This window comes from Pseudophryne corroboree, chromosome 3 (assembly GCF_028390025.1).
Source record: "Pseudophryne corroboree isolate aPseCor3 chromosome 3, aPseCor3.hap2, whole genome shotgun sequence".
NCBI lineage: Eukaryota > Metazoa > Chordata > Amphibia > Anura > Myobatrachidae > Pseudophryne > Pseudophryne corroboree.
This window is the reverse complement of record NC_086446.1, coordinates 494,053,611-494,081,439: the sequence shown is the minus strand read 5'-3', so window position 1 is coordinate 494,081,439 and position 27,829 is coordinate 494,053,611. Positions and strand designations below refer to the sequence as shown.

The 27,829-nt window shown below is 47.2% G+C and overlaps 1 protein-coding gene across 5 annotated transcripts in view; it reads right to left on the bottom strand.

Moving 5' to 3' along the window:
• Positions 1-27,829, bottom strand: part of DNAH9 (dynein axonemal heavy chain 9) — a 1,014,643-nt gene that overhangs the window by 613,658 nt on the left and 373,156 nt on the right. For all 5 annotated transcript variants that reach the window (XM_063960955.1, XM_063960958.1, XM_063960957.1 and 2 more), the window contains exons 15-18: positions 23,019-23,260; positions 21,834-21,969; positions 13,141-13,337; positions 12,631-13,055 (exon numbers count right to left, since the gene is read on the bottom strand). In XM_063960955.1, coding sequence (XP_063817025.1) covers positions 12,631-13,055; positions 13,141-13,337; positions 21,834-21,969; positions 23,019-23,260 — 1,000 coding nt within the window. The remainder of the gene's footprint in view (positions 1-12,630; positions 13,056-13,140; positions 13,338-21,833; positions 21,970-23,018; positions 23,261-27,829) is intronic.

Genomic DNA, 27,829 nt, shown 5'->3' with positions numbered 1-27,829 from the left:
CGGGCCTTACTGGCCTCGCACCACGCAACATATTTTCGCCAATTGCGGTGATAATGTTTTTGCGGTTACATCCTTCCTGGCTTTGATCAGGATAGGGATGACTTCATCCGGAATGCCTTTTTTCCTTCAGGATCCGGCGTTCAACCGCCATGCCGTCAAACGCAGCCGCGGTAAGTCTTGGAACAGACAGGGTCCTTGCTGGAGCAGGTCCCTTCTTAGAGGTAGAGGCCACGGATCCTCCGTGAGCATCTCTTGAAGTTCCGGTTACCAAGTCCTTCTTGGCCAATCCGGAACCACGAATATAGTGCTTACTCCTCTCCATCTTATCAATCTCAGTACCTTGGGTATGAGAGGCAGAGGAGGGAACACATACCCTGACTGGTACACCCACGGTGTTACCAGAGCGTCTACAGCTTATTGCCTGAGGGTCCCTGGACCTGGCGCAATACCTGTCGAGTTTTTAATCATGTGGAAGACTTCTGGGTGAAGTCCCCACTCTCCCGGGTAGAGGTCGTGCTGAGGAAGTCTGCTTCCCAGTTGTCCACTCCCGGAATGAATACTGCTGACAGTGCTATCACATGATTTTCCGCCCGGCGAAGAATCCTTGCAGCTTCTGCCATTGCCCTCCTGCTTCTTGTGCCACCCTGTCTGTTTACGTGGGTGACTGCCGTGATATTGTCCGACTGGATCAACACCGGCTGACCTTGAAGCAGAGGTCTTGCTAAGCTTAGAGCATTGTAAATGTCCCTTAGCTTCAGGATATTTATGTGAAGTGATGTCTCCAGGCTTGACCATAAGCCCTGGATATTCCTTCCCTGTGTGACTGCTCCCCAGCCTCGCAGGCTGGCATCCGTGGTCACCCGGACCCAGTCCTGAATGCCTAATCTGCGGCCCTCTAGAAGATGAGCACTCTGCAACCACCACAGGAGGGACACCCTTGTCCTTGGTGACAGGGTTATCCGCTGATGCATCTGAAGATGCGACCCGGACCATTTGTCCAGCAGGTCCCACTGTAAAGTTCTTGCGTGGAATCTGCCGAATGGGATTGCTTCGTAGGAAGCCACCATTTTACCCAGAACCCTTGTGCATTGATGCACGGAGACTTGGCTCGGTTTTAGGAGGTTCCTGACTAGCTCGGATAACTCCCTGGCTTTCTCCTCCGGGAGAAACACCTTTTTCTGGACTGTGTCCAGGATCATCCCTAGGAACAGAAGACATGTCGTCGGAACCAGGTGCGATTTTGGAATATTGAGAATCCAATCGTGCTGCCGCCACACTACCTGAGATAGTGCTACACCGACCTCCAACTGTTCCCTGGATCTTACCCTTATCAGGGAATTGTCCAAGTAAGGGATAACTAAAATTCCCTTCCTTCGAAGGAATATCATCATTTCGGCCATTACCTTGGTAAAGACCCGGGGTGCCGTGTACCATCCATACGGCAGCGTCTGAACTGATAGTGACAGTTCTGTACCATAAACCTGAGGTACCCTTGGTGAGAAGGGTAAATTTTGACATGAAGGTAAGCATCCTTGATGTCCCGAGACATCATGTAGTCCCCTTCTTCCAGGTTCGCAATCACTGCTCTGAGTGACTCAATCTTGAATTTGAACCTCTGTACGTAAGTGTTCAAAGATTTTAGATTTAGAATCGGTCTCACCGAGCCGTCCGGCTTCGGTACCACAACAGTGTGGAATAATACCCCGTTCCTTGCAGGAGGGGTATCTTGATTATCACCTGCTGGGAATACAGCTTGTGAATGGCTTCCAAAACTGTCTCCCTGTCAGAAGGAGACATCGGTAAAGCCGACTTTAGGAAACGGCGAGGGGGAGACGTCTCGAATTCTAATTTGTACCCCTGAGATATCACCTGAAGGATCCAGGGGTCTACTTGCGAGTGAGCCCACTGCGCGCTGAAATTCATTGAGACGGGCCCCCCACCGTGCCTGATTCTGCTTGTAAAGCCCCAGCGTATACTGAGGGCTTGGCAGAGGCGGGAGAGGGTTTCTGTTCCTGGGAACTGGCTGATTTCTGCAGCCTTTTTCCTCTCCCTCTGTCACGGGGCAGAAATGAGGAACCTTTTGCCCGCTTGTCCACGAAAAGACTGCGCCTGATAATACGGCGTCTTCTCATGTTGAGAGGCGACCTGGGGTACAAACGTGGAATTCCCAGCTGTTGCCGTGGCCACCAGGTCTGAAAGACCGACCCCAAATAACTCCTCCCTTAATAAAGCAATACTTCCAAATGCCGTTTGGAATACGCATCACCTGACCACTGACGTGTCCATAACCCTCTACTGGTAGAAATGGACAACGCGCTTAGACTTGATGCCAGTCGGCAAATATTCCGCTGTGCATCACGCATATATAGAAATGCATCTTTTAAATGCTCTATAGGCAAAAATATACTGTCCCTATCTAGGGTATCAATATTTTCAGTCAGGGAATCCGACCACGCCAACCCAGCACTGCACATCCAGGCTGAGGCGATTGCTGGTCGCAGTATAACACCAGTATGTGTGTAAATACCTTTTAGGATACCCTCCTGCTTTCTATCAGCAGGATCCTTAAGGGCGGCCATCTCAGGCGAAGGTAGAGCCCTTACAAGCGTGTGAGCGCTTTATCCACCCTAGGGGGTGTTTCCCAACGCACCCTAACCTCTGGCGGGAAAGGATATAATGCCAATAACATTTTAGAAATTATCAGTTGTTATCGGGGGAAACCCACGCATCATCACACACCTCATTTAATTTCTCAGATTCAGGAAAACTACAGGTGGTTTTTCCTCATTGAACATAAAACCCCTTTTTTGGTGGTACTCGTATTATCAGAAATGTGTAAAACATTTTTCATTGCCTCAATCATGTAACGTGTGGCCCTACTGGAAGTCACATTCGTCTCTTCACCGTCGACACTGGAGTCAGTATCCGTGTCGGCGTCTATATCTGCCATCTGAGGTAACGGGCGCTTTAGAGCCCCTGACGGCCTATGAGACGTCTGGACAGGCACAAGCTGAGTAGCCGGCTGTCTCATGTCAACCACTGTCTTTTATACAGAGCTGACACTGTCACGTAATTCCTTCCAACAGTTCATCCACTCAGGTGTCGACCCCCTAGGGGGTGACATCACTATTGCTCCGTCTCCACATCATTTTTCTCCTCATACATGTCGACACAAAAGTACCGACATACAGCACACACACAGGGAATGCTCTGATAGAGGACAGGACCCCACTAGCCCTTTGGGGAGACAGAGGGAGAGTTTGCCAGCACACACCAGAGCGCTATATAAATACAGGGATAACCTTATATAAGTGTTTTTCCCCTTATAGCTGCTGTATAGTTAATACTGCGCCTAATTAGTGCCCCCCTCTCTTTTTTAACCCTTTCTGTAGTGTAGTGACTGCAGGGGAGAGCCAGGGAGCTTCCCTCCAACGGAGCTGTGAGGGAAAATGGCGCCAGTGTGCTGAGGAGATAGGCTCCGCCCCTTTTTCGCGGACTTTTCTCCTGCTTTTTTATGGATTCTGGCAGGGGTTAAATGCATCCATATAGCCCAGGAGCTATATGTGATGCATTTTTTGCCATCCAAGGTGTTTTTATTGCGTCTCAGGGCGCCCCCCCCCCCCCCAGCGCCCTGCACCCTCAGTGACCGAAGTGTGAAGTGTGCTGAGAGCAATGGCGCACAGCTGCAGTGCTGTGCGCTACCTTGTTGAAGACAGGACGTCTTCTGCCGCCGATTTTCCGGACCTCTTCTGTCTTCTGACTCTGTAAGGGGGCCGGCGGCGCGGCTCTGGGACCCATCCAAGCTGGGCCTGTGATCGTCCCTCTGGAGCTAATGTCCAGTAGCCTAAGAAGCCCAATCCACTCTGCACGCAGGTGAGTTCGCTTCTTCTCCCCTTAGTCCCTCGGTGCAGTGAGCCTGTTGCCAGCAGGTCTCACTGAAAATAAAAAACCTAAACTAAAACTTTCACTAAGAAGCTCAGGAGAGCCCCTAGTGTGCACCCTTCTCGTTCGGGCACAGAGATCTAACTGAGGCTTGGAGGAGGGTCATAGGGGGAGGAGCCAGTGCACACCAGATAGTCCTAAAGCTTTCTTTAGATGTGCCCAGTCTCCTGCGGAGCCGCTATTCCCCATGGTCCTTACGGAGTCCCCAGCATCCACTTAGGACGTTAGAGAAATCTATTTTTCAAACATTGGGACATAGTATTGACACCATCAGAGCATCGTGAACATTGCGACCAACGCAACTTTCATTTCCACAGTCGTGCAGCCACAAGGTACATACTGGGGTCCCGGGGGGTTCATTTACACCTCCCAGAGGCTGCTATTGTCTGCAGTTGCTGGGTGGAAGGTCCTGCTGTGCTGACTGATCAGCAGATATCGGCAGCGTGGCAAACACTGGGAGAGGATTCAGGGAGGCAGTAGGGCCAGAAGGTCCCTCTGTGAGTGGCAGCTGTAGGAAAATTATCTTCCCTCCAGCTGCACACACTGTGTATCTGACTGGTGGCATCATGTGCGACTAGAACAGATAAGCCACTTGCTGTGTGGTCGCAAAAGGACCTTGCTGCAGCAGGTCTGGATGAAGTGGATGATGCCACCCGGGAGCTGCCGACATTTCGAGAATGACAGCATACCACAATCTGCGAGGCCAGCCAGGAGCACCTTGGATTACCATCACCCGTTGCTCCTTGATGCACCTGAGGTAACAGTGGGGTCAGGGGAAACACATAAGCTGGATGTAAGTCCCATGGATCCGTCATGACATCCACTGTGAAAGCCAGCGGGTCCATGGATCTTGCACAAAATTGTGACACCTTGAAGTTGTGTCAATAGACCATGAGATTCACCTGTGAAGGCTCCATTCCGAATTTACCATTGGAAGACCTCTGGATTGAGACCCCACTCCCCTGGATGAAACGTGGTTCTGCTGAGGAAGTCTGATTACCAATTTTCCACTCCCAGGTCCAACACTACTGATAACGCCAGAACAAAGGTCTCCGCCCAGGAAAGAATTCCGGCCGCCTCCTTGATGCTTTACATACGCCACCACAATGGCACTGTCCAACCAAATACGAATTGGCCAGCTGACCAGAATGGACAGAGCTTTCAAGAGAACCAGAAAAATGGCTCGGAGCTGAAGTACATTAATCAGCAGAGCCGTTTCAGACACTGACCACAGACACTGAAGCTAAGTAGTAATGTTATGGCACCCCATCCTAAGAGACTCATGCCTGTGGTCACAGTGACCAAAGCTAGAGTAACTAAGAGTCGCCCTTGGAGGAGATGATCTGAAACCAGCGACCAATCCAGAGATTAACTAGTGCTGTCAGAGAAGCAAACTGAGATGAGAAAGATGCTGAGCAACTTTGGAGACTTTCCCACTGGAATTCCCGTGAATAGAATTTGGCATACTGAATGGCCTCAAAGGGGAGACCATAGTGCCCAACAGCTTCATGCACAACAAGAGCGATGTGACAGTACTAAAGTGACCAAGTTCTACAGGGTTTGTGCTTTGGACTCCAGCAAGAAAACTCGCTGGAGAGAGATATCGAAGACTACCGCAGAAATAGAAGGCAGTAACAAGGAATTAGGTGTGATTTTTTTAAATTCAGAAACCACCGATGATTCTAAAATACATTAACGATGCAGTATACATGCTGTTCATCCAAATAAGATACTCATCCAAATAAGATGTGACCATGATACATTCTTTGCACAGTAAGCTCGTCATCACTGACACGATCTTGGAGAAAACTTTCGGAGTCGTTGCTATACTATATGGTAGGGCCTGGAATTGCTAAGGATCGGAATCATTTTCAAAATGGAGGAAAGAACGATGACCTGCCCAAACTAGACCATGAAGATATTCGTCCCTGACATTCATTGAGGCCAAGTATTCATTGGCCTTCATGCTGTTGATCACTGATCAAATAGTTTCCATCTGAAAATTATCAACCCACAACCTGGTGGCATGAAGACTGGCCTGAATGACTTCTTTGGTTTCCGAAAGAGGTATAAGTAATATCGCAGTTTCCATTCCAGTGGAGGAAATAGAGCGATGACTCCGTCCAAAAGGAGAGAACTGATACCCCAGACCAGTGGTTCTCAGACTCAGTCATCAGGGCCAGTGGCGTAACTACTGCCCCCGCAGCCCTCGCGGTGGCTTGGGGGCGAGGGGCTGCGGGGGCGCCGCCACTGATTTAGAGCAGATTGACATGCGGACGAACGTCCGCATGTCAATCTGTTGTCACTAGCCCCCCGCTGTGAAGTAGGGACACGGAGGGCACAGCGTGCGCCTCTCCTGTGTCCCTCTGAGTCTCCGGCGCGTGGGGGGGGGCGTGTCCTATGAAAAGGGGGCGTGGCTTCGCGGAGGGTGGCACTGAGGGGCATATATGGCACTGGGGGCACTGAGGGGGCATATATGGCACTGGGGGGGCACAGAGGGGTCATATATGGCACTGAGGGGGCATATATGGCACTGCGGGGGGCACTGAGGGGGCATATATGGCACTGAGGGGGCATATATGGCACTGGGGGGCACTGAGGGGGCATAGATGGCACTGGGGGGCACTGAGGGGGCATATATGGCACTGGGGAGGCACTGAGGGGGCATATATGGCACTGAGGGGACATATATGGCACTGGTGGGGCACTGAGGGGGCATATATGGCACTGGGGGGGCACTGAGGGGGCATATATGGCACTGGGGGGTACTGAGGGGGCATATATGGCACTGGGGGGCACTGAGGGGGCATATATGGCACTGGGGAGGCACTGAGGGGGCATATATGGCACTGTATGTGTACCTAGCACATGGGGGGCTATATTTGGCACTGGGGGCACGTGAGCACCTGGCATTGTGGGGGAATATCTGGCACTGGGGGCATATGTGGCACTGGGGGGAGAGGCTATATTTGGCACTGGGGGCATGTGAGTACCTGGCACCGTGGGGGAATATCTGGCACTGAGGACATATGTGGCACTGGGAGCACAGCCCTAGCAACAAGCACTACCCCCTAGCAATGAGCATGACACCCAGTGCATGAACACCGAGTGCATGAAACACCTGGCAACGAGCATGACACCCTGAGCATGAAAACCCCTGGCACCGTGCATGGAACCAAGAGCATGAAACCCCTGGCAACGAGCAGGTAATTTAAAAGTAATTAGAAGCCTTAATGTAGGACTTAATGTGTAATGAGCATTACGGTGTGTGGCATAATGTATCACGGACATTGCGGTGTGTGTCAGAATGTGTCACAGGCATTACGGTGTGTGGCAAACTATATCACGGGCATTGTGGTATGTGGTATAATGTCTCAGGGGCATTGCAGTGTGGCATAGGGTATAACGGGCATTGCGGTATGTGTCACAGGCATTACGGTGTATGGTATACTAGATCACGGGCATTGTGGTATGTGGTATAATGTCTCAGGGTCATTGCAGTGTGTGGCATAATGTATAATGGGCATTGCGGTGTGTGGCATAATGTGTCAGGCATTACGGTGTCTGTATACTATATCACGGGCATTGTGGTATGTGGTATAATGTCTCAGGGTCATTGCAGTGTGGCATAATGTATAACGGGCATTGCGGTGTGTGTCATAATGTATCACGGACATTGCGGTGTGTGGTATACTATATCATGGGCATTGTGGTATGTGGTATAATGTCTCAGGTTCATTGCAGTGTGTGTCATAATGTATCACAGACATTGCGGTGTGTGTCATAATGTATCACGGACATTGCGGTGTGTGGTATACTATATCATGGGCATTGTGGTATGTGCTATAATGTATCAGGGGCATTGCAGTGTGTAGCATAATGTATAACGGGCATTGCGATTCCTGTCATAATGTGTCATAGACATTACGGTGTGTGGCATAATGTGTCGGGGGCATTACGGTGTGTGCATATTGTGTCATGTGCATTATTGTGTGTGGCATAATGTCTGAGGGCCTTTGCAGTATGTGGCATAATGTATACTGGGCATTACTATAAGGAGGAAAAATGACAAATAATGGAAGGGGCATGAATCAGGATTATTTTTCTTTCCTGTGGTGGCTAACGTCTGGGCGTGCAGGTTGCAAAACTGGGGTATAAGGTAGTCCATTCCTGCAATGCCACGCCTCTTTATGCGAAGCCGCGCCCATTTAAACAAAACCACGCCCCTTTTTGGCGCCGCGCGCCTTCGGCGCGCACATGTTTGTCCCTTTCCTAGTGCCAATTATGGGGGGGGGGGGGGGGGGGGGCGAAGAATTTTTTGGCTTGGGGGAGAAAAATTTCTAGTTACGCCACTGATCAGGGCCCAACACATTTCACGTTTTCTAGGTCACCCAGCAGGTGCTCAGGTGTATTCATTACTTACTGACACATTTTAAAATATCAACAGGTGGTGTTCATTATTTTCATTGTGATGTGACCTGGAAAACATGAAATGTGTTGGGTGCTGAGGACCGAGTTTTGAGAACCTATGCCCTTGTCCAACACCACCTTCTTCTCTGCATTCTAGGTAAAAGCAGTGGTGAAAAAGAAATGCTGTGGTGGCGGACACCTGAGGTTGACAACGTAACCTCTTGAAATGATGACCCACACCTAGGTGTCTGAAGACAGCTCAATCCAACGGTCTTTGAACCGGAGCAATTGCTCTCCGACTGGTGACCATACTAGGTGGAGAGAGACCCCGTCAGGCGCTAGGCTTTTTAGGAGTGTTGGCTCCTGAGCATTGGTTGGCACTAGAGATGTGCACCGGAAATTTTTCGGGTTTTGTGTTTTGGTTTTGGATTCGGTTCCGCGGCCGTGTTTTGGATTCTGACGTGTTTTGGCAAAACCTCCCTGAAATTTTTTTTGTCAGATTCGGGTGTGTTTTGGACTCAGGTGTTTTTTTTTCAAAAACCCCTCAAAAACAGCTTAAATCATAGAATTTGGGGGTAATTTTGATCCTATAGTATTATTAACCTCAATAACCATAATTTACACTCATTTCCAGTCTATTCTGAACACCTCACACCTCACAATATTATTTTCAGTCCTAAAATTTGCACCGAGGTCGCTGGATGACTAAGCTAAGCGACTCAAGATGGCGGCACAAACACCTGACCCATCTAGGAGTGGCACTGCAGTGTCAGACAGGATGGCACTTAAAAAAAATTGGCCCCAAACAGCACATGATGCAAAGAAAAGAGAAAAAGAGGTGCACTGTGGTCGCTGGACGGCTAAGCTAAGCGACACAAACACCTCAATATCACAGGAATTATTTGTTCTAATCAATGGTATTATTGGTCCAAATCACTGGAAGAAAATGACAAAATCACAGGAATTATTCGTTCTAATCGATGGTATTATTGGTCCAAATCACTGGAAGAAAATGACAAAATCACTGGAATCATTTGGCAAGATCACTGTAATTAATAATTAATTATAAATCACTTATATTAATTGGTAAAATCTCGCTATCGCCTGCCTAGTGAAGTGGAACCTAGATGGCATTTGGTACCGGGGACACACTACCTCAAGAAATTTTCGAAGTCCCTGTGAACTAACAGTGGATACCGGACACACGTCTAACACCAACACAGCTGCCAAGGCCTGGGTTATCTGCTTTGCAACAGGATGACTGCTGTGATATTTCATGTTCCTCGCAAAGGACTGTTGGACAGTCAATTGCTTACTGGAAGTAGTACAAGTGGTCTTCCGACTTCCCCTGTGGGATGACGATCGACTCCCAGCAGCAACAACAGCAGCGCCAGCAGCAGTAGGCGTTACACTCAAGGATCCAACGGAGGAATCACAGTTAGGAGAGGACTCGTCAGACTTGCCAGTGACATGGCCTGCAGGACTATTGGCGTTCCTGTCTAAGGAGGAAATTGACACTGAGGGAGTTGGTGGTGTGGTTTGCAGGAGCTTGGGTACAAGAGAAAGGGATTTAGTTGTCAGTGGACTGCTTCCGCTGTCACCCAAAGTTTTTGAACTTGTCAATAACTTCTGATGAATGTGCTCCAGGTGACGTATAAGGGAGGATGTTCCTAGGTGGTTAACGTCCTTACCCCTACTTATTACAGCTTGACAAAGGCAACACACGGCTTGACACCTGTTGTCCGCATTTCTGTTAAAATAATTCCACACCGAAAAGGTGATTTTTTTTGGTAATTTGACCAGGCATGTCAATGGCCATATTCATCCCACGGACAACAGGTGTCTCCCCGGGTGCCTGACTTAAACAAACCAACTCACCATCAGAATCCTCCTTGTCAATTTCCTCCTCAGCGCCAGCAACACCCAAATCCTCATCCTGGTGTACTTCAACAGTGACATCTTCAATTTGACTATCAGGAACTGGACTGTGGGTGCTCCGTCCAGCACTTCCAGGGTGCGTGCAAATGGTGGAAGGAGCCACCTCTTCCCGTCCAGTGTTGGGAAGGTCAGGCATCGCAACCGACACAATTGGACTCTCCTTGGGGATTTGTGATTTAGAAGAACGCACAGTTCTTTGCTGTGCTTTTGCCATCTTAACTCTTTTCAGTTTTCTAGAGGGAGGATGAGTGCTTCCATCCTCATGTGAAGCTGAACCACTAGCCATGAACATAGGCCAGGGCCTCAGCCGTTACTTGCCACTCCGTGTCGTAAATGGCATATTGGCAAGTTTACGCTTCTTCTCAGACACTTTTAATTTAGATTTTTGGGTAATTTTACTGAACTTTAGTTTTTTGGATTTTACATGCTCTCTACTATGACATTGGGCATCGGCCTTAGCAGACGACGTTGATGGCATTGAATCGTCTCTGCCATGACTATTGGCAGCAGCTTCAGCACTAGGTGGAAGTGGAGCAATGGCCTTCTGTACTGTACAACCATATACTGTTGGTCACCAAAATGCTGCACTGTACTACTATATATACTGCTCACACAAATGCAGCACAGATATGGAATGGATACTTGCAGTGAAACAGAGCTGCAAGATACAGCAATGGCCTACTGTACTGTACAACTATATACTGTTGGTCACCAAAATGCTGCACTATACTACTATATATACTGCTCACAAAAATGCATCACAGATATGGAATGGATACTTGCATTGACACAGAGCTGCAAGATACAGCAATGGCCTACTGTACTGTACAACTATATACTGTTGATTACCAAAATGCTGCACTGTACTACTATATATACTGCTCACAAAAATGCAGCACATATATGGAATGGATAATTGCAGTGACACGGAGCTGCAAGATACAGCAATGGCCTACTGTACTGTACAACTATATACTGTTGATCACCAAAATGCTGCACTGTACTACTATATACACTGCTCACAAAAATGCTCACAAAAATGCAGCACAGATATGGAATAGATACTTGCATTGACACAGCTGCAAGATACGGAAATGGACTACTGTACTGTACTGTACACACTGTACACACTGAGCACAGATATCTGCAGCACACTGAGCACAGATATGGAGCTTTTCAGGCAGAGAACGTAGATATTTGCAGTACACTGAGCACATATATTTGCAGCACACTGAGCACAGATATTTGCAGCACACTGAGCACAGATATGGAGCTTTTCAGGCAGAGAACGTAGCCACGTCCTCTCCGTTCAATCTCCAATGCACAAGTGAAAATAGCGGCGACAAGCGGCTCTTTATATAGAATACGAATCTCGCGAGAATCCGACAGCGGGATGATGACGTTCGGCCGCGTTCGGGTTAACCGAGCAAGGCGGTAAGATCCGAGGCTGCCTCGGACCCGTGTAAAATAGGTGAAGTTTGGGGGGTTTCGGATCTCGACGAACCGAACCCGCTCATCTCTAGCCATTCGATGCCGAACCCCTGGACGATCCACTATGAAAGGACAAGCTGAAAGCTCAGAAACGTTGTTTAGGGGCACAAGCAGCGCACAGTACCTAACTAGAAAAGAAATATATAAATGAACTATAAGAGAAGCTGCATAGCAGCCTCCTAAAATGTGCCCTAATTCTTGAGGCACCTAAAAGAAACTAGCATGATGGGGTTGCAGAGGCGAGGAGCTTAGAATTAAAGTTACAGAAGTTTAAGTGCAAAACTCCAGCCCACCCTGCAATATCATGATCCAGTGTCCCACCAGCCTTGCTGACAAAGAAATATGGCTTGAACGGAAGAGCACTATATACAGTATACTCTAAATGATGAAGAATTGCAGAAGCTATTTTCCCAAACCACGCCATCCCCCACACATCTTTCTGACATTTATTCCAAGCTTGAGGTGTTTTCAACCACCTGTCATTTCTCAAAACACTGCAGTAAATATGGACACTTTGCAAGAATCAATTAATAATTACAGAGAATTAATAATTATTTCCTATATAATGCATAATAATAACAGCTTTAAGATGGATTTCAAGATAATTCTGTGTTGGAGATAATTACAGCAATTTAAAATTGAACAGCAGCAGGCAACCTATGATTATTGTGTTTTTTTATTATTTCAAATAAAGATTTTATTGTTAGAACCAAAACATGTTCTCTTTTAGGGAATAGGAGAAAAATGCCAAGCAATAGTCAAAGGTTACAGAAGAAGTATTAATCCCAGCAATCAGCTAATTATCAAATAAAGTAAAATAAACTATCACTTTGCTTAGAGATCACTCACCTGTTTGTTACATGATCAATAAGGTGCTGCTTAAACATCAGACTCCACCTCTTGATCACATTGAGCAGGGCAGATTTGAAGGGCTGGGAATCTACCTTCATCCAGCACTCAAACACATTGACCGGCTCCAGACGGTTGACTTCATCATAGATTTTCTCATAAGAATCTATCTGCTCCCTGAACAATTGTAAAGTGGGAGGTGTCTCTGGGACGCCATCCTCCGCATGAGCTTCTATCTCTTCTGCAGTCAGCACATGGCCATAGAGCAGGAACTGGCGCATAAACTCCTTACGGTCATCTACATAGAGGTAAGCATACTGGTCGAAGGAGTTACGGTATTCAGAGCACGTAGTCATCATGTTCTGGACACTTTCCATGAGGAAGTTACGCATGTCTGCTAAATCCACCATGTCTTCCATATCGGCCTAGAAAATACTTGGTCAGTATAATATATCACAATAATACAGTATCTTGATTAAACTAATCTATTAGTGAGAACAGATGCCATACCTGATAGTTGGGGAATGTGTTGTTTTGGGACAGCCTGGGCACTAGAGATGAAATTCTGTAGATATCATTGATAAGTCCTTCTATGATATCATATAGGCCATCACTGGAACCAAGGTCCAGTGACGGTCGAAACACCATGTCTGGAATCACAAGGTCCAACTGCACTTCAAATAATGGGGCGAGTCCAGACTTTGTATCTGTAAAAGATCACAGAGGTTCTTGGTCATCATAGAAGAATCTTGGATCTCTAAAAATCCTGGAAACAATTAATTTCTTTTAAACCTAGCAAAGCGGTTAAAACTGTCTAAAAATCTCTATTGGGCATCTAAAGTCCGGGTTTAGTCGCTTTGGCGCCCAAACTAAGGACTTTTCACATATTTTTTCTCGCACTTCCAGAGGGTGCAAGAAAAAAGGTGACTGCTGAGGCTGATGGGTGTCTGTTTAGAGCAATAAATGAATTGCTCTGATAGATGCCCATAATTATAGACAGTCAGCAGGGGGCGCAATTGAATTCCCCCCAGAGAGTTACTTTATTTTGTATAACAGACTTTTATACTTAAGTTAAATAAATTCATTGGGCAACACTGGACCATGAAGTACAGAACTTGCTTCAGAATTCTGGCATTTTAAAATATTCAACATGTTTTGTGCTCCTCCCTTCTCTATATTCCAAAGCTTAAAACAGGGGCGTTTCTAGAGAGGAGGAAACCCGTGTGCAAGCTCCGTCTGGGCCCCCTCATCTCTAGCCAGCAGCAATTAGCTCTTGGCACTAGGGTCCCTAGGGGACCCCAGCACTGTCTCAGAGTCTACAGCTCATGCACAGGTCTCCAGGAAAATGGTGGGCATCCATTTTTCCAGTGATTTTTCTCAAAACACAGGGAAAAAGGTGCTGCAATATTTTCCCAGTGATTTCTGCAGCAGTGCTGCTGTGCCGCAGGACTCCGGAGGATAAGTATTAAAAAAAATGGGTACAGGGTGTGCGATGTGGGCTCCCCTGGCCACCGGGGGCCAATGTGCACTGCACACACTGCACCCATTCTAAGCATGCCAGTGGCTGCAGGGAAATTAGTTGTTGCTGCACCCAGAAACCAGAGGAAAACGAACAAAGAGAGGGGAAACAACATAACACTCAAAAGGAAAAACAGAATAAGACAAAAAATCAAAAACACATTTATTTGATAAACTAGTGTGTAAATGGGCAGGTTCTCGTAATCCCTAATGGATTCAAAGAAAGGATTTCACACAAGTATAGAAATCCCATTTTTTTGGTTTAGTCATTTGGGGGACATTGAACCATGAAGCCACCCCAAACTGCCTCTCGGGGTGAGTATGCTCAGAAGTTGAAGCACATTGCATGTCTCACCAAAAATAGGATTTTGGTTACCTACCGGTAAATCCTTTTCTCGTAGTTCGTAGAGGATGCTGGGGTTCACATTAGTACCATGGGATATAGACGGGTCCACCAGGAGCCATTGGCACTTTAAGAGTTTGAGTGTGGGCTGGCTCCTCCCTCTATGCCCCTCCTACCAGACTCAGTCTAGAAACTGTGCCCGAGGAGACGGACATCTTCGAGAGAAGGAATTAACACATATAGTGGCGAGATTCATACCAGCTCACACATACAAGGCACATCAAGCTAACTAGCTTGAAAAACTCAGCAACTGCTGAAACATTACTAACCAAGTAACTATGCAGTACATAACTAAACAAAGTTGTATTGAACCAGATAACGGTTGTAGGAAAACGAAGCGCTGGGCGGGCGCCCAGCACCCTCTACGGACTATGAGAAAAGGATTTTACCGGTAGGTAACCAAAATCCTACTTTCTCTTACGTCCTAGAGGATGCTGGGGTCCACATTAGTACAACGGGGATGTACCAAAGCTCCCAGAATGGGAGAGAGAGTGCGGAGGCTCCTGCAGAACTGATTGACTGAACTTCAGATCATCAGAGGCCAAAGTGTTGAACTTGTAGAACTTAGCAAACGTGTTCGACCCAGACCAAGTTGCCACTCTGCAAAGTTGTAACGCTGAGACACCCCGGACAGCCTCCCAGGAAGAACCCACCTTACGAGTAGAGTGGCCTTAACAGATTTTGGACAAGGCAAGCCTGACGTAGAGTAAGCATGCTGGATAGTGAACCTAATCCAGCGAAATATAGTCTGCTTTGAAGCAGGACACCCAATTTTCATGGGATCATACAGGACAAACAAAGAGTCCGATTTCCTGTGACGAGCAGTCCTCTTCACATAGATTCTCAAAGACCTCACCACATCCAAGGACTTTGACGAAATTGAGAAGTCAGTAGCCACTGGCACCACAATAGGTTGGTTGATATGAAATGCCGACATAACCTTTGGAAGAAACTGCTGACGTGTCCGGAGCTCAGCTCTATCTTCGTGGAATATCAAGTAAGGGCTTTTACAGTACAAAGCCCCCAATTCTGACACACGTCTAGCAGAAGCTACGGCCAACAACGTGACAGCCTTCCATATAAGAAATTTGACCTCAACCTCCTGTAGAGGCTCAAACCAGTCCGACTGGAGAAACTGCAACACCACGTTAAGGTCCCAAGGCGCCGTAGGCGGTACAAAGGGAGGTTGGATGCGCAGAACTCCCTTCAAAAAGGTCTGAACCTCAGGGAGGGCAGCCAATTGTTTCTGGAAGAAAATGGACAGGGCCAAAATATGGACCTTCACAGATCCCAACCTCAGGCCCATATCCACACCTGTTTGCCGGAAGAGGAGAAAACGTCCCAGTTGAAACTCCACCGCAGGAAACTTCTTGGACTCACACCAAGAGACATATTTCTTCCAAATGCGATGGTAATGTTTAGACGTTACCCCTTTCCTAGCCTGTATCAGGGTAGGAATGACCTTCTTCGGAATACCCTTCCGAGATAAAATCAGGCGTTCACCCTCCATGCCGTCAAATGTAGCCGCGGTAAGTATTGATAGGTGAACGGCCCCTGCTGCAGCATGTCCTCCCGAAGAGGAAGAGGCCTCGGCTTTTCCTGCAAGAGATTCAGAAGGTCCATGTACCAAGCCCACCTTGGCCAGTCTGGAGCAATGAGGATCGCTTGAACTCTTGTTCTCCTTACAAGCTTTAGAACTCTTGGAATGAGCGGAAGTGGTGGAAACACGTACACCGACTGGAACACCCACGGAGACACTAGGGCGTCCACTGCCACTGCTTGTGGGTCCGTCAACCTGGAACAATAGCGTTGAAGCTTCTTGTTGAGACGAGAGGCCATCATGTCTATTTGGGGTAACCCTCAAAGGTCTGTTATTTCCTTGAACACCTCCTGATGGAGACCCCACTCCCCTGGATAGAGATCGTGTCTACTGAGGAAGTCTGCTTCCCAGTTGACCACTCCCGGAATGAAGATTGCAGAGAGCGCCAATGCGTGTTTTTCTGCCCAGAGGAGGACTCTTGTCACCTCTGACATCGCAGCTCTGCTTTTCGTTCTGCCCTGTCGGTTTATGTAAGCCACCACAATGTCCGACTGCACTTGAATGGCCTGATTTCTTAGAAGATGGGCCGCCTGAAAAAGACCGTTGTAGACGGCTCTTAGTTCCAGGATGTTGATCGGCAGGCCGGCATCCAGACTTGACCACCTTCCTTGGAAGGTTTCCCCTTGAGTGACTGCGCCCCAGCCCCGGAGGCTCGCATCCGTGGCTCGAAGGACCCCGTCCTGAATCCCGAAACTGCGGCCCTCCAGAAGGTGAGGCAATTGGAGCCACCAAAGGAGTGAAATCCTTGCCTTTGGCGACAGAAAAATTATCTGGTGCATGTGTAGATGAGATCCTGACCCCTTGTCCAGGAGATCCAGTTGGAAGGCCCGAGCATGGAACCTCCCGTACTGGAGAGCCTCGTAAGAGGCCACCATCTTCCCCAAAAGACAAATGCATTGATGAACCGACACCCGGGCTGGCTTCAGGACATCCCGGACCATTGTTTGTATCACCAACGCCTAGTCCTGTGGAAGAAACCCCCTCTGCACTTCCGTGTCGAGGATCATCCCCAGAAAATACAACCTCCGGGTTGGTTCCAAATGAGATTTTGGAAGGGTCAGAATTCAACCGCGGACTCTGAGTAGGCGGGCCGTGGGTACAATGGACTGCAACAACTTCTCCTTGAACGATGCTTTTATCAATAGATCGTCTAAATATGGAATGATGTTCACCCCCTGTTTTCGGAGTAGAACCCTCATCTCCGCCATTACCTTGGTGAACTCCCTTGGTGCTGTAGAGAGGCCGAATGGCAGGGCCTCGAACTGGAAATGACAGTCCAGTAATGCAAAATGGAGATAAGCCTGATGCGGTAGCCAAATCGGAATTTGGAGGTACGCATCCTTGATATCCAGGGATACTAGGAATTCCCCCTCTTCCAGACCTGATACCACCACCCTGAGAGACTCCATTTTGAACTTGAACTTCTTCAGAAAAGGGTTCAATGATTTTAGGTTCAGAATGGGCCTGACCGAACCATCCGGTTTCGGTACCACGAAAAGGTTGGAATAGTAACCCGTGGCTTGCTAATGAGGAGGCACTGGCACAATGACCTATGCCTCCACCAACTTCTGAACTGCGGCTTGTAGGACAGTCCTGTCCACCAGCAGAGCTGGCAAGCCTGATTTGAAAAATCGGTGAGGAGGGAGATTTTGAAATTCCAACCTGTATCCCTGCGACACAATATCTATCACCCAGGGATCCAGGCCGACGATACCCAGACATGACTGAACTGTCTGAGCCTCGCTACCTCCAGGACGCGCGGTCCACCATCATGCGGAGGACTTCGGCGTACTGGAAGCAGGCTTAGTTTCCTGGGAACCTGCCGCAGCAGGTTTCTTGGATTTAGCTCGACCTCCCCTAAAGAAGGTATTGGATGGCTTGGCCTTTCTAGGCTTGTTGGGCCGAAAGCACTGCGATGCCGATGAAGAGAAGGATTTCTTCGGAGCAGGTGCAGCTGAGGGAAGGAACAGAGACTTACCCGCTGTAGCCGTGGATATCCATGCATCCAAATCTTCCCCAAAGAGAGCCTGACCTGTGTAGGGTAGGGACTCCACACTTTTCCTGGATTCCGCGTCGACTGACCACTGGCGCAGCCACAGTCCCCCACGAGCTGAAACAGACATGGAAGAGATCCCCGCAGCCATGGAAGCCAGGTCTTTCATGGATTCTACCATAAAACCTGCTGAATCGTGAATGTTATGCAAAAACAATTCAACATCACCCTTATCCATTGTATCCAAATCCTCAAGTAAGGTGCCTGACCATTTCACTATAGCTTTTGCAATCCATGCACTAGCAATAGTGGGACGTAATATGGCCCCCGAAGCTGTGCACATTGATTTAAGTGTATTATCAATCTTTCGATCAGCTGGCTCCTTTAAGGCGGTAGATCCCAGAACAGGCAAAACCACAGTTTTTGAGAGTCTGGACACAGATGCGTCAACAATTGGTGGGCTTTCCCATTTTTTCCTATCCTCCTCAGGGCAAGGAAATGCCACATGGACCCTTTTAGGGATCTGGAATTTTTTCTCAGGGTTTTCCCATGCTTTCTCAAATATAGCATTCAATTCCTTTGACGCAGGGAAGGTTAGCGAGGCTTTCTTATTTTCAGTGAAAAAAGCCTCCTCAACCTGCTCAGGTGTAGTATCATTAATATTCAACACATTCCTGATAGTCTCTATCATCAATTGCACCCCCTTTGCAAGAGAGGCAGACCCCCGCAATACATCCCCATTACCGTCTGTGGTATCAGATTCGGCATCTGTATCATCTTGCATGACATGAACAAGCGCACGTTTGTGGGGGTATATAGCGGAGCGTCCTGAGGTACCAGAATCGGGCCATACTGCCATAGAGTTCTGTAATACCTGGGTTGCGGATTCATTGCTTGCAACCCTATCTGAAATCTGAGAAATCCAAGATTTGATAGAGGAAAACTACTCAGGTTCCCTTGCTGGAATCTGTGCTACACCAGTGCTATCCTGATTACATGGAATGGGATCATCCTGGGAGGACATATCCTCTGCAGCATATGACACAGTGTCCCTGGACATAGCTAAAGGAGTCCACAAACCACTACACACACACACACACACACACACACACACACACACACACACACACACACACACGAGGGCAGACAGAGTTCCCCCACAAGAATGGTAAGAGAGACACAGAGGTTGGAGCCAACCCACACACAGCTCTTTTAACCAAAGGGAGACCCCTTGTCAGCGCTGACTGTGCACCTTAATAGGATACACAGTCATATTGCAGCCTCACCCCCCCTTCCACAACCCCCTGGTACCGTGAGAGATAGCTGGAGTTGCTGTGGAGGGACCTTTTTTCTCCTGATCAGCGCTGTGCAGGCAGGAAAATGGCGCTGAACGCTGCTGGGTCCACTCTGAGGAGAAGCTCCACCCCCAAAATGGCGCTGTCTTCCCACTCTTCAGCTGATTATACTGGCCTGATGATTGATGCTGACTGAGAACCTGGGACCCCGACAGGCTTTGTGACCAGTGTAGGCTGTAAGCGCTGGGCCAGGGCGCCCCTCACCGCGCCGCACTATGTACCGTTGAGCCATTCCCGGAGCGCAGTTAAAATAAAATAAAATAAGTTTGGTAGGTACAAACCATAATTATCCTCACTAGGAAATTGGCATAAAAAATTGTAATAATGTCACTCAGTAAATGTATGCCTGAGAACAGGCTGTAATAGTGATCAGGAACAAAGCCAAGTATCGGGTAAACCAGGTAGTCAGACAAAGATAGGAACTTTCACATATGCAGGGTTAATAGCAGTGGGAGATTTTACCTATGAGCTGCAGGACTACAGCCCCCCAGTAAATCCGCCACCTCAGTGTGCCAGTTGCAGTCTGTGACTGCACAGTGACTTCCTATTCCTCCAGCAGTAGGAGTGGGGGTGCTATCAGCAGCAGTTGACGTCCTCTGGGCGGTAGGGGGTGTTCTATCTTCCGCTCAGCATGTAGGACCTGGAGCAGTAATTTCTGCTAATTACTCCTTTACTGCACAGATAATGGGAGATGAGGTGGAAGGAAGAACACTAAACTGTAGAAGGGGATATTGGGCTGAATGAAGAGGCCCAATACATGACTTGACTGCAGATATCTCTAGCTTCCGGAAATAGATTTCTTAGCTTTCAACTGAATAAAAAAACTAGAGAGTCCCACCTTTCAGAAGGTACTGTGGACTTGGGGATCAGAGTTCAGAGCAATACACCGAAGAAAATCTAAAACTACATTACAGTACAAGGCATGTGGAGCTGGAGCAGGGACCAGCTGTGGAAGGCTGATATCTCTGGTACTGCTCATAACAGAGACAAGCTGCTAGTGTCGACTGAAAGGGGAGAGTCCCTGCATTTGGTGTATCCCCTCATAAAAACTCTAATTCAGACAGAACCCAAGATATCTGGCTGGGAAAAGCAATTAATAGGCTTGAGTGGGGACCACTGCTTTGAAGTCGGATATCTCCGGTTTCCCAGGTACCAATGGAAATATTACAAATACTCCTGGTGCCCTTAGGCAACTGCCCATATGAAAAGATGGCATTGAAAATCAGACAAGGCAAGTTTGAAAACACTCAACACTTAACATCTGGCTGACCCATTCACTCCATGATCTGCTGAAAACTTATGGATGTCAAGAACACTCTAAAGCTGAGAAAATGTGCATCCCAGATCAGTGTGTGTGTGTGTGTGTGTGTGTGTGTGTGTGTGTGTGTGTGTGTGTGTGTGTGTTTATGGATGGAACATTTAATTTTGCCCAATGCATTAACTTGTTGGATTCCTTCATCACAAGGGAGCTCTTGGTGCCTTCCTGATACTGGTGTACAGTATGCCACCACTGTGGCAATACCTGACTGAATTGTTATGAGTGATTGCCCAGCTACACATAGAAAAGGGATAGTCCTTGCTGCGGTTTTTGATTATTAGCCACTACAAGAGTGAAGACCATCTTTTCCAACACAAACTCTCAGTTATCTTTTTGTTCCTTCTGAGAGAAGCATTTGGGAGTCTGATCCCTTCATGGTTGAACCAGTATCAGTATAGTGATTCCAAGGCCTAGCTGGAAGAGTAGACTTTAGAATCCACTCTAAAGAGGAGTAAACTTTAAGAAGGCCCTTCACCCACATTGCTATGCTTTGTGGCAAACCCACTTCATTTTTTGAGTTGCAATTGAGAGTGAAGACTTCTGACCAAGTACCCTCAGATGGAGGAAGCAGAAGGCATGTGACCTTTATTCACCACTCAGGGAGTTGTGGCAAGCTATGTGACCTCAGGTATGTAATAGCACAGGACTATGATCAACAAAGGTCTGACATTAGCTACATATATATAATAAACATACAACATTCACATTTTGGCACTCCAAATAATTATTTAAGAAACCAAAATTTATGTCTGCCTGACATATCAGATAGCCCACCCTAAAAATAAAAATGTCATGCCCTATACTACCACTATTCTTAGATTTCACCTATGGATTGATGCCTTTTGGGATTAACTTCTATACTAACTAAAAACTATTGGATTGGGCCAATGGCTAACTACACAGAGACATGCAGCCGCCCTTTTCCCAGAATTTTAACCAGTATTTCCAGGTTAAGTCTTAAGGTCCAACCCCTTTCATTCAAGTTAACAAGATTAATCACAATTAATGTTGCATACCCATGTTATCCAAAATGAATTTTAATGAGCACTCAATAGCACTGAAGAATCCATCAAGAACCATTTCATCTATGTAATCCACGTACGCTTTCCAGATGTCAGAAGTTGGGTTTACGGAGAAGAGATCCATGTTTTCCTGATGAAAAAAAAAAGTACACTTGATAACACTTTAGAGCCAACAGATTTATATTTTCTCTTTCCCCACGGTTATAAATATAGTTTTTATTTTCAGTGAAAAAATGAAAAATGAATGGCTGGAGGAACAAACCACTACATCTCCACTACTAAAATCATTGTTTCATTATTTTTTACAGCCTTTAACAAAAATTACACACCTAAGGTTGAACAGGTTCATTTAATTGAATTTTATATTTCATATCCTACACAATCCCCAGATCACATAATAAAGTGGTATACGGCTACTGTGAGGCAGGCAGTGCAATATCTTCAATTTATGTTAACGATTTTTCTTGGTAATAGGTAATAATCAGGCAGCAGCATGTTTTAATGGGTCCACATGAGGTTCCCCTAAGGTAAAGCCCATTTTGCATCCCCTTTCCCTAGGTTAAGTCAGTCATTCTCATTAAATAAAGCAATTTCAATGTTAATTTAGTAGTGAGTTGCTAAAGAATACACAAAAGTGTATGCACATTTGTAGCCAATAAAAAACATACATCTCTCTGGCAACATAACTTGTTTTTCTGACAGATTTTTGAAAATGACAACTCCAAGTAAAAAAAAGATGAGAGCTCGGTGAACTGTACGTTATACATGGTTTTAAAATAATCAAAAAAGAAACATCAATCAGACAAAAGACAGATGTACTACACAGCCAGGTCAAACTGTAAGTTACTGCAACCATTTGTGTGTCTCTCTGCTATGTCACTATATGGATTTTGTGCGTTAACATTTTTGCCACTATTAGAAAAGCAATTAGCCTGTGGCTTTGCACCTTTGTGTGGTCAGGAAACTACATGGTGACTTGTCTGCATGGTAAAAACAAAATATGAATGAAAATGTAGCTACAGTATGAGTCTCTGCCTTGCAAAGCAGAGAGTATGTAAATCAAGGAATGTTCAATAGGATCTTCAGTGAACCACTGCTCCCCCACCCCCCTCCCAGAGAGTAGAAACATGGTGCCCCTAACCTACTGCCTTCTTTTAGCCCTTGCCCTATTTACTGTACCTTCAGCAGTTGGTGAATCTTGGATCCAGATTCCCGGATGAGGTTGTAACGTTTCTCCAGTCGTTCACTCCTATCATCCAGGTTTAGAAGAGTGTCTTTCTTCCCATCTTTCCGCTCAAAAATGGGAAACACCCAAGTCTTCATAATGGCTTGGATTTCCTCCACATTGTCTCTGGCTTTCTGTACCCGTCGCTCCAGATCATGGATGCTGTCTCTAATCTGCTGGACGTAATCCCAAACCCCTTGAGAGAACATATATCACATTATATCCACTGTAAGATACTTTAATTGCAAAATCACATTATAAACAATTCTTACTGTATGCTTCATTAACTTTCTGTCTCTATACGTAGTAATACGTTTGTTTTAATGTACACTCATGTGCCAGAAAATAGGATTTTAATTACCTACCGGTAAATCCTTTTCTCGTAGTCCGTAGAGGATTCTGGGGTCCACATTAGTATCATGGGGTATAGACGGGTCTACTGGGAGCCATTGGCACTTTAAGAGTTTGAGAGTGTTGGCTGGCTTCTCCCTCTATGCCCTTCCTACCAGACTCAGTCTAAAAACTGTGCCCGAGGAGACGGACATCTTCGAGAGAAGGATTTTACAAAGATAGTGGCGTGATTCACACCAGCGCAAACACAAGGCAAATCAAGCTAACTAGCTTGAAACATCAGCAACGGATGAACAATATTACTTACCAAGTAACAAAACAGTACTTACCTAATACTTAAGCAGTACTGAACTAAGTAACCACTGCAGGATCACAAAGCGCTGGGCGGGCCTCCAGCATCCTCTACGGACTACGAGAAAAGGATTTACCAGTAGGTAATTCAAATCCTATTTTCTCTTACGTCCTAGAGGATGCTGGGGTCCACATTAGTACCATGGGGATGTACCAAAGCTCCCAGAACGGGAGGGAGAGCGCGGAGGCTCCTGCAAAACTTATTGACCAAACTTAAGGTCCTCAGAGGCCAAAGTATCGAACTTGTAGAACTTAGCAAACGTGTTCGGCCCAGACCAAGTAGCCGTTCGGCAAAGCTGTAAAGTCGAGAAACCCCGGGCAGCCACCCAGGTAGAACCCACCTTACGAGTAGAGTAGGCCTTAACAGATGTTGGACACGGCAATCCTGCTGTAGAATACGCATGCTGGATAGTGAACCTGATCCAGCGAGAGATTGTCTGCTTAGAAGCAGGACACCCAAGTTTCTTGGGATCATACAAGACAGAGAGTCCGATTTTCTGTGACGAGCAGTCCTCTTCACATAGATTTTAAGAGCCCTTACAACATCCAAAGACTTTGATGAAACTGAGGAGTCAGGAGCAACTGGCACAACGATAGGTTGGTTGATATGAAATGCCGACACAACCTTCGGAAGGAACTGCGGACGTGTCCGGAGCTCAGCTCTATCTTCATGGAAGATCAAGTATGGGCTTTTACATGACAAAGCCCCCAACTCCGACACACATCTAGCAGAAGCCAAGGCTAACAAAGTGACAGCCTTCCACGTGAGAAAACTTGACCTCAACCTCCTGTAGAGGCTCAACCCAGTCCGACTGGAGGAACTGCAACATGACGTTAAGATCTCAGGGCGCCGTAGGCAGCACAAAGGGAGGCTGGATGTGCAGAACTCCCTTCAAAAAGGCCTGAACCTCAGGGAGAGCAGCCAACTGTTTCTGGAAGAAAATGGATAGGGCCGAAATCTGGACCTTTACGGAACCTAATATGAGGCCCAAATCCACACCTGCTTGGAGGAAGAGGAGAAATCGTCCAAGTTTAAACTCCACCGGAGAAAATTTCTTGGATTCACACCCAACAAGACACATACTTTTTCCAAATGCGATGTATCAGGGTAGGAATAACCTTGTTCGGAATGCCCTTCCGAGCTAATATCTGGCGTACAACCTCCATGCCGTCAAACGTAGCCACAGTAAGTCTTGATAAGTGAATGGCCCCTGCTGTAGCAGGTCCTCCATAAGAGGAATAGGCCTCGGCTCTTCTAGCAGTAGATCAAGAAGATGTAGGATGTAGGCACTGGCTCAGGGCGCCCCTCACAACGCCGCACTATGTACCGCTGAGCCTGGAGCGCAGTTAGTACTGCGCTCCATACCCTGTTGCCACCATCTTCACACCAGCTCCCGGCTTGCTAGGGGGCTGGTGACTGACTCGCCACTGATCTTTTGGCTCTGTAAGGGGGTGGCGGCATGCTGCCGGGGTGAGCGATCCCCTGTGGCGGGGAACGTTCGATCCCCTCAGGAGCTCAGTGTCCTGTCAGCGGAGATAGTGGTTCAGACCCCGCAGGGCTGATACTACTCCCCCCCTTAGTCCCTCGAAGCAGGGAGGCTGTTGCCAGCAGCCTCCCTGTAAAATAATAAACTCTAAAAATAAACTTTTACTAAAGAAGCTCTGCAGAGCTCCCCAAGCTGTGACCGGCTCCTCCGGGCACATTTTCTAAACTGAGTCTGGTAAAAGGGGCATAGAGGGAGGAGCCAGCCCACACTCTCAAACTCTTAAAGTGCCAATGGTTCCTAGTGGACCCATCTATACCCCATGGTACTAATGTGGACCCCAGCATCCTCTAGGATGTAAGAGAAAAACAGCTGCTTCTATTTCCATTACATGCAACCACACAACCGCATTAAAGGGGTCATTCCGAGTTGATCGCTAGCTGCCGTTGTTCACAGCGCAGCGATCAGGCTTAAAATGGGCATTTCTGCGCATGTGTATGGGCCGCAATGCGCACGCGCGTCGTATGGGTACAAAGGCCGTTGTTGTTTTGCACAGGTTCTAGCGAAGTTTTCAGTCGCACTGACGGGCGCAAGAAGATTGACAGCAAGGGGGCGTTTCAGGGTGTCAACTGATCGTTTTCAGGGAGGGTTTGCCAAAACGCAGGCGTGTCTGAAAAAACACAGGCGTGGCTGGGCAGGTGTATGACGTCAAATCTGGACACAAATAGGCTGAAGTGATCGCAAGTGCTGAGTTGGTTCAGAGCTACTCTGAAACTGCACAAACTTTTTTTGCAGAGCTTGGCTGCACATGCATTCGCACTTCTGCTAAGCTAAAATACACTCCCCAGTGGGCGGCGGCATAGCGTTTGCACGGCTGCTAAAACTAGCTAGCGAGCGATCAACTCGGAATGACCCCCTAAATGGTATCTTCAACAACTGATACACACATATTATATAGAAAGATATTTCTGCAATCCATTGTCATATAATTCTCAGCGCAGCTGGTAGCATATTGTGATTTAATCAACTTGAAAAAGGCTTGAAAGTACTCTAGGTGCCAAAAAGAAATAAACATAAAATTAGAATTTTCACATGCAGCGATTGTAAGACTTCCAGCGTGCAACACCAATGAGGCAGAGGAAAAACTGTGTATGATTGTGGACAGCATCGTCTGGCACGCATTATAACAACTGACCAGCGTGCAACATTGTCGCAGCTAACAGCACAATTTAATGCAAGTAACATCAGCGTTCAGTGCAATATTCACTTTCTTCTATGGGGTACAGGAGTAGATGGCCCACTCTGGTCCCATTGCTGACCCCACAACACAAGGCTCTGTACATCACCTGGGCTGGTAAACACTGCCGTCTGATGCTAAATAAATACAAAAGTGTAGCCTGATCCAGTGCGTCAAGGTTCCAACAGTTTTGGGCAGATAGGTAATTATGCTTGTGGAGGAAATCCCACGAGACACTGGACTCCACATGCCATCAAGGGACAGGCCAGGGCATGGTGGGGTGTTTCAGCTTGCATGCATTAGAACCTCTAATACATTTACAGACATCACTGACTTGCACACGCAACGTAACCATCCTTGTAGATCATTTGCACCCATTCATATCATGCTTCATTCAGACAGGAGCGTGGTCTTTCAGCTTCACAATGCGCCACCGCATAGGTTGGTACCCACCAGAGGCATTTCTCAGAGTTTGGCATCATGAGTTGGCCCCTGTGTTCGCTGAAATTTTAACCAAATAGAACACATGTGCCATGCAGTTCAATGAGCCATCAATAGCAGGGTTCCACCACTGGCAAATATTAAGGAATTGTGGATCATTAGTCAGGAGGCATGGTGTACACCAGTGGTTCTCAAACTCGGTCCTCAGGACCCCACACAGTTCACATTTTCCAGCTCACCTAGCAGGTGCACTGGTATTTTCATTACTCAATGACCCATTTTAAAGATCCACAGGTGGTGCTAATTATTTCACTTTCGATTCTGTGAAGAGACCAAGAAAATGTGAACTGCTTGCGTTCCTGAGACGAGTTTGAGAACCTGTGGTGTACACTATGGCCCTCATTCCGAGTTGTTCGCTCGGAGATTTTCATCGCATCGCAGTGAGAATTCTCTTAGTGCGCATGCGCAATGTTCGCACTGCGACTGCGCCAAGTAACTTTACTATGAAGAAAGTAAGTTTACTCACGGCTTTTTCATCGCTCCGACGTTCGCATTGTGATTGACAGGAAATGGGTGTTACTGGGCGGATGCACGGCGTTTTAGGGGCGTGTGGCTGGAAACGCTACCGTTTCCGGAGAAAACGCAGGAGTGGCCGGGGAAACGGTGGGTGTGCCTGGGCGAACGCTGGGTGTGTTTATGACGTCAGCCAGGACCGAAAAGCACTGAACTGATCGCACAGGCAGAGTAAGTCTGAAGCTACTCAAAAACTGCTAACTCGTTTGTAATCGCAATATTGCGCATACATCGGTCGCACATTTAAGAAGCTAAGATTCACTCCCAGTAGGCGGCGGCTTAGCGTGTGTAACTCTGCTACATTCGCCTTGCGAGCGATCAACTCGGA